The 12,190-nt window shown below is 40.2% G+C and overlaps 1 protein-coding gene across 1 annotated transcript; it reads right to left on the reverse strand.

The window, feature by feature from the left end:
• Positions 1–1,346: 1,346 nt before the first annotated feature.
• Positions 1,347–10,953, reverse strand: LOC125779487 (uncharacterized). The gene is made up of 2 exons (XM_049460848.1): positions 9,683–10,953; positions 1,347–2,518 (listed from the first exon to the last, which is right to left on the reverse strand). The coding sequence occupies exon 2, from the start codon at positions 2,510–2,512 to the stop codon at positions 1,883–1,885; it is 630 nt and encodes a 209-aa protein (XP_049316805.1). The 5' UTR covers positions 2,513–2,518; positions 9,683–10,953; the 3' UTR covers positions 1,347–1,882.
• Positions 10,954–12,190: the final 1,237 nt, after the last annotated feature.

The following is a 12,190-nucleotide window of genomic DNA, read 5'->3' on the forward strand; positions in this document are numbered from 1 at the left end:
ATGTCAAAGTCAATGTTGTTGGAAGTGTTTCCGCTGGCTGTACTGTATTTTCTGGGAAGAAAAACACTCTTTAGCCATTCTCCAAATGAACTGCGAGACGCACAACAGCCGAAAAACGTTTATGAATTGCAAAAGTAAATAACCTGCAAAGCGCTTTATTGCAGTTCACGTATCGACCGTATCGTTCAAGACCAATAACCGCCATATTGGTTCCTTTGGTGTCGTACCTACAAACGTATTTTATAGATTACACCAAACTGCAATACTAAACATTGATATGAGTTTTGAATGTGAATTAGATAACAGTGGAGAATATAGCACGATCCATATGTTGTCAACTTCGATATTCACTACTCTAAGTTGTATGGTCGTCTGATGAGCTACGACGATAGAGTGGATATCCGTCATTTCCAGTTTGCGATTCCGAAAGAAAAGCAAGTGGATAGAGTTTCGTGCATTTATTGTTAGACATACAAACCGAAGTGGGATTGTGGTGTCCGCAAGGTCCATGAACCATGAACTTGCTGATTGACCCCGATTCATAATTCCACAAATACAAATCAAAATATTGAAAAACGAAAGAAAAATGAATTGTATGAAAAAAGTCAATTTTTGGAAATTTCTTTTTTTTTATTTCTGAACCTTTTCAGATCCACAGCGAACAACTTCTGAAATTTTCATGAAGATTGCTTTCGCCGTTCTTGTTCCTTAGCAAAATGAAATGTATATTTTTCAATCTTTCTGAGAGATTTTCTTAATATTTTTTTCCATAAGAACCTTGTACAGAGTATTAGAAAACTACAAAACAAAAAAAAAATCTGCCAAATCGGTTCAGACATTCCTGCGTGATGCCTTGAAAACGCATGCGTTGTCCTGCGTGAAATTATGTGTTTTGAAATGAAAAGAAAGTTGAACTTACGTTGTGTTAAAAATCTTTTATTTTCGATTTTTCTAAATTTTTTTCAATGTAACGCAGTTTGATAAAAAACATTTTTGGTTTCTATTCCGGAGCGTAAATGTACAGAAAAGATGGTTTTCCAACTCGGGAACACGCCACGTATAACTAGCACGCACACATGCAATCGTAGTTAGGCTAATTTGGCAAATTTGGCATAAACATTCGTGATGAGTTCATATTTCGTTGAAGGGAATTGACAAAAGGCCGGCGGACTTGATATCAAACCACTGGAACCGAAATTTGCCTATTTCCAATTCTTATCGAATACGATGTAAAATGTCTTCGGCAAATGACAATCGCGAAAAGTGTGCGAACTTCAGTGGCATGCGAAGTAGCTATCGAATCGTCCATCGTTTGATTACATTTATTATCATATTCCAGTTGTTTCACTCAATGTCTGGTTCACTTACCACTTGATCGCTTTCTTTCCTTTTAAAATAAAAAAACTCGGGATTCACACTTGGTTCTTAACAATGTATTAAATGTAACGCTTTACTTGTGGGTTTTCTTACAAGCGAATCAACCCTGGATTTGTGGGTTTCTCTTTTTTTTTTTTTTTTTTTTTAACAAATATATGTGCACTTAATATAACACAATGTTAAGTTCTAATAAAACTTCACTAGCGGACTTTCGAAGTATGCAGGTGGATCGAGCTGGAGCGCTGCGTAGCGGTGGCGGAAAAACGACGTAGATTTCACGGTGGTCGAATCTGTACTGCTTGCCGAATAGCCTGACCCTTTTTATGCGGAGTGGTGTGGTGTGTGTTTGAATGTGTGGATCCTCTTGCGTGTGGGTGGTGTTGATGTGGAGTGTGGTGATGTCGAGGCGAGTGTGGTGAGTGTGCGTGTTAGAGATGAGTGTAGGTGTGGTGTGGGGCGGCGACTAAGGCTCATTTAGCCATCCCGGCCCCCCTAGGCGAATATTTCAGCCTAGAATCCTCTGAAGCTGCTGCAGAGTGGCTACGACGCTGCTGAGGCCTGAGGTGTGGCGCGGACGCGGTCGTTGTTGCTGGCGTCGTGTGGACGCCCCATTATGTGGACGCCGGGCACGGGATGATGATGGCCCTATGGTTCGACGGGGCCGTGCATCCCGGCTTAATGGCGGTCGTTGTACTGCGCCGCGGTTGCGGCCGGCAGGAGGTTGGCTGGTGCCATTTCGAGGTGTACGGTGCAACATAGTGTGATGCGGGCGCATACACATTTGGCACAGATTGCCCGACGTACACTCGTGAGTTTGGTGGACCGGCGTCAGGCAATTCAGACAATGGCCGTGCGCCTGCACGACCAACTGGCGTTGTTGAGGCGGTAACCCCTTAAAGATGACACATTGTGGCAGCCGGTGGGGTCGACGGCATAGGGGACATCTACGGCGTTGTGGGTCGACGACAAGCGCGGGTGTTGGCGGCAATGCTACCCTTCCATTCCGAGGCGCCGTTGGTGTGGTTGTTCGGGGCGCTGCAACTGGGGCAGCCGCAACTGGGGCAGCCGCCTGGCGTGGCACATTGACAGCCGAACGAGTGGTTGGTGTCGGGGCTGCTGGCATGTCTACATCCATATTGACCTGTTTGAAAGAGGGTTATTTCAATTAGGATTTGGTTGCATATAGGACATATGAGCATGGCTGCCACGTTATGCGGCATGAGTGAGTCGTTAGATTAATCGACTACATTTGTGTGGTATTTTAAATATATATATGTATACGTATTTATATAAATTTTTATTTTATTTGTTTTTCTATTCGGTTTATTTAAGCGGTTTATCGGTTTTTGTTTCGCGGTTATCGGCGATCGGTAAGAAGCATAGTTTGACGAGCGGTCTTGTTAGCTTTCCGGATTGCGTACGGAGATCGACTACGCGAATATGACCGTCGGAGCCTGGATAAAGCTTCTCTATGCGGCCCAGCCGCCATTCGGTAGGTGGCAGGCAATCGTCGTGAATCAGGACACAATCTCCAACTTTTGGCGCATTTTCTGTATTTTTCCACCGGTACCTCTTGTGGAGGTCCTTTATATAGTCCTCTTTCCATCGGCTACTGAAATTATGATGGAGAATTTTAATTCTTTCCCATCTATTTAATAAGGAAAGCGACTCCACGCCTGGCTCAGGTGTGGCCAGAATGGGTGCTCCTTTTAAGAAATGCCCTGGAGTTAGGGCTGTGAAGTCGGAGGGATCTTGTGATAGTACTGTGAGCGGCCGTGAGTTGAGAACGGCTTCAATTTTAGCTAATAATGTCGTGAATTCTTCATAGTTAAATTTATAGCTGCCGGCTAGCTTCTTGAAATGAGATTTGAAGCTCTTTACAGCTGATTCCCATAAACCACCCATATGAGGAGCGCTTGGAGGTATAAATTGCCAATTGATACCTTGAGGGGCGTACTTTTGTACGATATCAGGGGACACTTGTGTTAAGAAATCCACAAACTGTTTTTTCTGTGGCTCGTTGGGCTCCTATGAATGTTTTGCCATTATCGCTCATGATTTTGGAGGGGAAGCCACGTCGAGCGACGAAACGAGCAAATGCCGCGAGAAAAGCCTCCGTCGTCAGATTAGTACACAGCTCAAGGTGTACTGCCTTTGTCGTGAAACATACAAAGACAGCCACATAGCCTTTCATGAGAGTGGGAGATCTTAGCATGGACGCCTTTATTTGAAAAGGCCCAGCAAAATCGACACCTGTGGTCGTGAAAGGCGGAGCGAAATTGCAGCGTTCAGGTGGAAGTGCTGCCATAATCTGAGTTCGCATTTTTTGCTTATGCATAGTGCAGATTTTGCACATGAAAATGCATTTTTTGATCTGGGGCTTAAGACGGGGAATATAATACTCTTGGCGTACCATGTGTTGCATGAGGCGCTGTTCGGCGTGCAACATTAATATGTGGATGTAATTCAGGAGTAATGTGGCAAAAGGAGACTTCTCAGGTATTATGATGGGGTGGCGTTCGTTGTAAGTCAGGCTTGAATTAGCGAGCCGACCATTGGCACGAAGCAGACCTTTCGTGTCTAAAAATGGGTTTAGTACTAGGAGTGAGCTCTTTTTGTCAATTGGCTTCGATTCTCTTAGTAACGATATGTCGCGACTGAAGTAGCGCGTTTGGGTTGAGGCGATAAGCGCGACCTTTGCCTTTTGTAAGTCCTGGTGCGTCAATGTATCGCAATGAGTGTAAGTTACTCCTTTAACTTTAAGTTTAAGTTGCTCAATGAATTTGAGCATATATGCGACAACTCTGAGGGCTCGGGGGAACGATGAAAATCGTTCAAGGATTTCATTATCATCCACTATTGTATGATAGGTGTCGATTTTTCGACTCTCTGGGGCGATTATGTTGCGCATTGTCGATTGTGGCCAAGAATCTGAGGATTCGGTTAACCATCGGGGGCCATTCCACCAGAGCGTGGTGGTGGCAAGATCCAGGGGTTTGCACCCTCTTGTACCTAGATCAGCAGGATTGTCGGCACTGGCTACGTGTCGCCATGTGGCTGCTCCTACTAGGTCAAGTATTTGAGAGGTTCGATTAGAAATATATGTTTTCCACGAGTGTGGTGGCTTTTCTAACCAGGCTAGAACGATTTCGGAATCGGACCATAGATATAATTTGCATTTGGTCATGTTCATGTGGGTCTGCACTATGGAAACCAGCTTGGCTAGTAGCAGAGCGCCACAGAGTTCAAGTCGTGGTAGACTTATCGTTTTTAGAGGTGCTACTTTTGCTTTTGCGGCTAGTAGGTGGCTTGTGGTTGCGGTGTCGCTTTGTGCGCGCACATAGATCGTGGCACAATATGCCTTTTCAGAGGCATCGCAGAAGCCGTGTAGTTCCACTTTGTATTCGGGGGAGTAATTTACCCACCGTGGAATTTGTATCTGCGAGATGTCTTTTAGATTATTAGCAAACCGGGACCACTTCTCTAAGCGAAGAGGTTTCACTTGTTCGTCCCAGTCTGTTCCGTCTAGCCATAATTCTTGAATCAGGATTTTCGCTTGTATCATAATTGGCGCAAGCCATCCTGCGGGGTCAAAAAGTTTTGCCATTGAGGATAAAATTTGCCTCTTTGTTATGGCGGATAATGCGGTTATGGACTCTGTCGTGTATGAGAACTGGTCCGATATCGCATTCCATTGGATGCCCAGTGTTTTTGTTATACTTTCCTTTTCAAATATAAGGAAATTAGAATCCAATTTGTTATCGTTTGGTATATTTTTTAAGATACTTGGGTGATTAGCTGTGATCTTTTTTAGAGGAAACCCTGCGGTGTTGAGGGCCTTTATCACTTGTGATAAGGACTCGTATGCTTGTGAGAGGCTGTGGCTCCCAGACAGGATATCGTCTACATACGTATGTGTTTTTAAGACTTGTGTTGCCAGAGGAAATTCTGACTTTGTGTCTTCTGCCAGTTCGTGGAGTGTACGAATGGCGAGGTATGGGGCACAGTTTACGCCAAAGGTAACTGTTTTTAATTTAAAGTCGCGTAATGGACTATTGGGAGATTTTCGGAAAATAATTCGTTGAAAATCCTGATCATCTTTGTGTACGACTATTTGTCGATACATTTTTTCAACATCCCCATTGAAAACGTATTTGTATATACGCCAATTTAGTATGAGGAGCATTAAATCTGGTTGGAGTGTGGGGCCCGTGAATAGAATATCGTTGAGCGAATTCCCCGAGCTAGTGCATCTGGAGGCATTAAAGACAACTCTAACTTTTGTTGTTTTTTTGTCAGGCTTAACTACTGCATGGTGTGGCAAGTAGAATGAGTGATATTTGCCTTTTATGATTTTTTCGCATGGGCTTACTTCCTCCATGTGATCTAAATGGAGGTATTCTTCTAAGACACCATCATAATGTTGTTTGAGCTCACCCTTTCTAAGTAGGTTTTTTTCCATACTTAGAAACTGCTGTATTGCAGAGGTGCGAGAGTGACCTATGGCGAGTGTATCTGGAAATTGTTGTTTAAATGGTAGTCGTACGACATACCGACCATTTCTTGATCTAGTAGTTGTGGCTTTGTAAAAGTCTTCACAATACTGATCTTCTGGCGTTGTAATGGTAATGGGGGGGAGTTCTTCTAATTCCCAAAATTTCCTTAATTGTGAATTAAGGAATTCATTGGATATCTCTTCCACTTGAGTTGTCATGGCGGTAACTGGTTCTGTTACTAGTCCACTTAGTATCCAACCGAATATAGTATTTTGTGCTAGAAGGGTGTTTGAAATTTTCTCAACCCCTTCTAGAATAATTTGAGGAATAAGGTCGCTGCCTAATAGAAGATCTATTTGAGCGGGGGTGTTGCAGTTAGGATCTGCTAGCTTTAGGTGTGTAACCTTTTGCCAATGCTTGCTATTTATATGATAGCTTGGCAGCATGTTCGTAAGTTGCGGTAAGACTATAGCTTCTGCTTGAATGCGCTTATCCGCTTGGGGGGAAATTAGGGTAATGGGGCAGATTTTATTTGAGTTTTGTACTACTCTTCCACCCATTCCCGTAATTTCATAATTGGCATGTTTTGTTGGCAGTTTTAGCCTATTTTGTGCCCTAGACGCTATGAATGATCGTTGTGATCCTTGGTCTATTAGGGCTCTCAATTTGAAAAGTTCTCCTCGGTGTTCGATGGAGATAACTGCTGTGGGTAGTAGTACCCTACTTTGGTTCTCGCTGTGAAGCGTTTGTGTTTTTAAGGCCTTTGAGCAACATGGTGTCTCTTGGCAAATTTCGGGATTTTGTGTTTCGGGAGTTGCGGTTGCAACTAAACCCGTGGCTCTTTTGGAGAAAGCGCTACTTTGGGGTGTGCTAGGAAAGTTATTGAAATGCAACATTGAATGATGCCTCTTGTGGCAATATACGCAATTGAATTTGCTTTCGCAATTATTGAGATTATGTGAGTGGGACAAGCAGTTTGTACAGAGTCTTTTTGCTCTGACAAAGTTGTTCCTTTCATTGATATTAAGTTTTTTAAACTTTTCGCAAGCTTTTAGCTTGTGCCCTCCTTTACACAGTTCGCATGACGTTTGTTTGTATTGTTCGGATGTGAACGTTTGATTTTTAAAGAAGCTTCTATTTAAATTGTGGTTGTTACTAGCTTGGGGTCTAATAAAACTTCGATTTAGGTCTTGTTGAACGTTTTTAGTTCTGACCATTTTTTTATCTACCCTTTCCGCAATTTCATATTGAGCAGTTAAGAAATCTTTCATTTGTTGCCACGTTGGGCATTTTCTTCGTGATGAGAGCGATTGCTCCCACAGAAGCAAAGATTTTTCCGGTAGTGCCGCGGAGCATATATTTACTAGTATGGGGTCCCAATTGTGTGTGGGAATATTTTGTGTCGCTAGAACCGACAAGCAATTTGAAACAGTGGATTGAAGTTTTATAAATTCTTCACTTGTTTCTTTCTGAATCTTTGGTAAATTCATTAATATTGTGACTTGTTTGTCGACTAATATTCTTTCGTTTTCGTAACGAGCTTTTAGAGCTTCCCAAGCATAATTGAAATTTTCGTCATTAAGAGCGAACTGTTTGACTATTACGCCTGCTTGACCTTTTGTTTTATATCGGAGGTGATACAATTTTTGCGCTTGTGATAATTTAGGATGGTTTATGTACACGGCCGTAAACATGTCCCGGAAGGACGGCCATTGTTCATAACCTCCGTGAAATATTTCTGTATCACAAGCTGGCACTTTAAGGTGAATGCCGGAACTCGCCTCTTGGCTTTGAATTGGAGGCAGCTCTACTCTCGGTTGTGGAGTAGGTGCAATTGCTTTTATTAATCTCAATTGATCGGAGATCATAGCTCTCGTTTCCTCGTACTGGTCTAAGCAGTTTTCGTATTTGGAGCAAGCCGAGGATTTAAAATTTTCCGGAAGATCTGATTCGTCAGATTCTAGAATTGCGTCATACGCAGCTTGGAGACGTGTCCAGAAATTGCCTAGATTTTCTTTTTTGATTTCTAGTACCGATTCAGAATTGTCCTGAATCGGTGAAGAAGAAAATCGAGTGCAGTATCGAATTAAACTGTCACTCTCAGCAATAAACTTAGTATATGAAATGTCTTTAATTTTTTTTTGCTTTGTAGCACCTTGCTTTGAGCGTGTAGCTTCAGCAGGTGTACATGGGCTCTTTTCTTCAGAAATCATTTTTTGTACTTTTAGATATTGAATCGATTTAGATTCCTTAGAATCTCCGTTCATTTAGATAATAGATAAAAATTGAAAATATGAGACAGAAAAAACTTCTCTCAGTGTATTATGGTAGCAATAGATACGTTTGAATCTTTAAGATACGCGGTTTGTATGTTTGTTGTATACACCAGTATCTAATAACGAACGCGTATTTTGTTTTCTTTATTATGATCTTATATTTTTGTTGTATACGCAAGGTAAGAACCAACGAACGAGTGTTTCGTTTTTCTTATTATAATATTGTATTATTGTTGTATCCGTATGTTAGGAACCAACGAACGAGTGTTTCGTTTTCCTTATTATAATATTGTATTATTGTTGTATCCGTATACGCAATGGCCGAACTAACGAGCAAGTGTTTCGTTTTCGTTATCCCTAATAGTTGTGCTATTAGTTTGTTTTGTTTCTTTCTATTTTATTTATTCCTTCGTATTTCTAATAGTTGTGCTATTAGTTTGTTCTTGTTTTTTCGATCTTATTTATTGCTTCGCACTCGTTCTTTTATAATTGCGTATACGGGCGATAATAAAGAAAGAGAAAAGGGTTAATGACCTTTGTATATAAAAGATTTCTTCCGTTTGCAATCCTGCTTGCTTGTGCTTTAGCAAGAACAAGAGGTATTGCTTAAAATATGCCGATTTGGCCTTTGGATATATGTCTAATATAAAATGAAATGTTAATATGCCGTATATATTGTAAAAAGATTTTACGGTTGCATTTACCGCACCGATTTTTTTTTTTTTTTTTCGAAATATTTAAATTGTAAGTTAAAATTTAATTTATTTATGTACACTATGTACGTTATATGTATGTATATAGCGGCATAGGCAAATTGTATGCCGTGTGTATGTATATATATTATTTGCCGTACGAATAGCGCGGAGAAGAAAATTGGTTAGATGCAGGTATGCACTCTAAGTACACATGAGAACATATGTAATCTTGCAGAACTTTATAATTGTTATTTATACATACATGTGTGTGTATGTTGTTTTCCAACTTTGGTTGGTACTTATATGTCAATATATGTATAAATAAATATAAAATATGAATATAAGTATTTGCATATATGTATGTTGTATTTTATGACTTTTATTTTTTCTTTTACGGATCGAAATTGTCCAAGCTTACTATTTAAGCAATCCTGCTTATACTTTTGGAGTATAAGGGGTATTGCCGGAAAACGGGGTCAAGTGTATACTTGAAAAATTTTTTTTTTTTTTTTTTTTAAATTTGTGTGTTTGGATACACAAGGGTAAGCGTAAATAGGACCTTTTGTATTAGATATGTATATGCCAGTATATATATAATTATATTATAGTATATACTGTTCATACATATATGTGGATGTACAAATATATATAGTGTACCAAACTGTTCTTCGGTTTCCCGGACATTAACCGTAAGTTGAAACAGTTTGGCAGCAACCGTTCTTTTAAAATGTTAACCGACTTGAATACAGTTGTTATGTATATAAACTGTATCTGTTAACCAACATACAAATATGAAATATATAATTTTTAAATAAAAAGTGGAGTCGATACAACTCACTTTGAGCCGCTTCAAGGGGCTAGGGATGTTTCTGCAGATAAAGGTGCCGATGCCTGTGATCCGGTTCCTTCCGTTTTTTATGTTTTTTGGCTTCCAAACTTTTGTTGTGTTGCTGCCGATGATGGTTTCCTTTCCTCTTTTTTGCTATTCCGGTTGTTGTTTGGTTCGTACTTATGTACAGATGTCTTTAGTAGATATACTTTATTTTCACAATTATTAATTTTATTATTTATTTATTTAAAATTTTTTTTGAAAATTATTGCACTTTGAAGTCACTGTTTTCCTTTCTTTTTTTGTTTTTAAGCTTCGCGCCCGTTTTAAAGTTAAATTAATTTTCGCGCCCGGTTTTTTTTTTTTTTATATTTTTTGTCTAGTTGTTCAGCACAGTATTGTATTTTTGTATTTATATGTATATTTATATATTTATATGTCACACTGTTATATATTTATATGTTTTCCTTTTTGATTTTTGATAAAAATTATTATTTTTGTTTTTTTTTTTGATTTTGATATAACGGTCGGGAACCGTTTCGTGTTTTCCGTTTTTCCACTTTGTTTTTTGTTTTTTTTTGTATGTATGTAAGTATTTGCCACTTCACTTTAATTTAACTTGCATTAAATTTTTTGGTATATATGTATGTATGTATGTGTAGCCTCACTTACATTTTTTAATACCAAGTTTTGTAGGCTAATCTCACCGCACTTTTTTTTTTTTTTTCAATAGTGCCGCTCTTTGCGGCTCGAAGGACCAATGTTTCACTCAATGTCTGGTTCACTTACCACTTGATCGCTTTCTTTCCTTTTAAAATAAAAAAACTCGGGATTCACACTTGGTTCTTAACAATGTATTAAATGTAACGCTTTACTTGTGGGTTTTCTTACAAGCGAATCAACCCTGGATTTGTGGGTTTCTCTTTTTTTTTTTTTTTTTTTAAAAAATATATGTGCACTTAATATAACACAATGTTAAGTTCTAATAAAACTTAACTAGCGGACTTTCGAAGTATGCAGGTGGATCGAGCTGGAGCGCTGCGTAGCGGTGGCGGAAAAACGACGTAGATTTCACGGTGGTCGAATCTGTACTGCTTGCTGAATAGCCTGACCCTTTTTATGTGGAGTGGTGTGGTGTGTGTTTGAATGTGTGGATCCTCTTGCGTGTGGGTGGTGTTGATGTGGAGTGTGGTGATGTCGAGGCGAGTGTGGTGAGTGTGCGTGTTAGAGATGAGTGTAGGTGTGGTGTGGGGCGGCGACTAAGGCTCATTTAGCCACCAGTAATTGTAATTGCTTGCATGCTTCTCAAGAAGTTACACACACTCTACCATTCACAGTGCGCATTGACTCAAATGAAATTGAACCACGTACATTTATCAATAGCAACCGAAGGTATTAGCAATCGTCGTTTTTCGGGTGGATTATGTAAATTCGTCCTAAGGAATTAGTTGAGAACACACCTGGATGTCAATCTATTGGTTGGCCTTGCTTTCTGCGTACCTATTTCTTCGGCGATGCATTCCATGCATTTCCAAATAGAGCAATGTTCTCTCAAACGAATCATTGACGCAAGTTGAGAAAAAACTCGTCAATGTAAATTTTGTTGTTGGAAGTGTTTCTGCTGGCTGTACTGTATTCTCTGCGTTGAAAAACACTCTTTAGCCATTCTCCAAATGAACTGCGAAACGCACAACAGTCGGAAAAGTCGATTTCACGACGAATATGGTACGATCCATATGTTGTCGACTTCGATATTCACTACTCTAAGTTGAATGGTAAATGTCCTGCCATTGTCGTCTGATGAGCAACGATGAAAGAGTGGATATCCATCATTTCCAGTTTTCGTTTCCGAAAGAAAAGCACGTGCTTAATTGCAAGTTGGATTGTGGTGTCCGCAAGGTCCATGCACCATATTGGTTTTCATCGCTTCGTAGAATATGGGATCTTTCTCTGCATGAGGAATCCCGCAGAAATGATTTCATAAATTTAATCTGGTGTAACCACCATTAGGGTGGGTCGATTCCAGACTTTTTTCGATTCGGGATTTCTAATAGTGCGGAAAAGTTGCCTTAGTACTTCCTGATTCCAATGCAACTTTTTGTTTTGAGATCGGATTGCATCTTCAACCCCAACTCCGGCCTTGAAATTTCGGAAATTCGCCTAAAATCGTGAAATTGTCTACCTAGCGCCTAAAATACGCATCTCATGGCAAGATGTATAAAACAAAAGTTATTTGTCACGTCATTTGCTACCGAAATGGCCGTAGGACGAATCGTTCCCGAGATACGAGCGAAAATGCGACGCGACACAGCGGAAGGTGAAAATTGTTGCAGCTCTCAGCTAACCTGTATTGGTCACCCAGAACCCACCGCGTGGAGGCGGCTGCTCTTCGGGTTCCTCCCAAGCCCAATCCAACCAACCAACCATATGTCAGGCTTGTTTTAGTCTGAATCTGTGTCAAATTTATTGATAAAATCAGATTTTGTACTAAACTTTGGCACTTGTTGCCTAGATTTC

Source organism: Bactrocera dorsalis, chromosome 6 (assembly GCF_023373825.1).
Source record: "Bactrocera dorsalis isolate Fly_Bdor chromosome 6, ASM2337382v1, whole genome shotgun sequence".
Classification (NCBI taxonomy): Eukaryota; Metazoa; Arthropoda; class Insecta; order Diptera; family Tephritidae; genus Bactrocera; species Bactrocera dorsalis.

Bases quoted from the DNA above. Each gene is read 5' to 3' on its own strand.
- LOC125779487 (XM_049460848.1), bottom strand. From the start codon at position 2,512: ATGGATGTAGACATGCCAGCAGCCCCGACACCAACCACTCGTTCGGCT.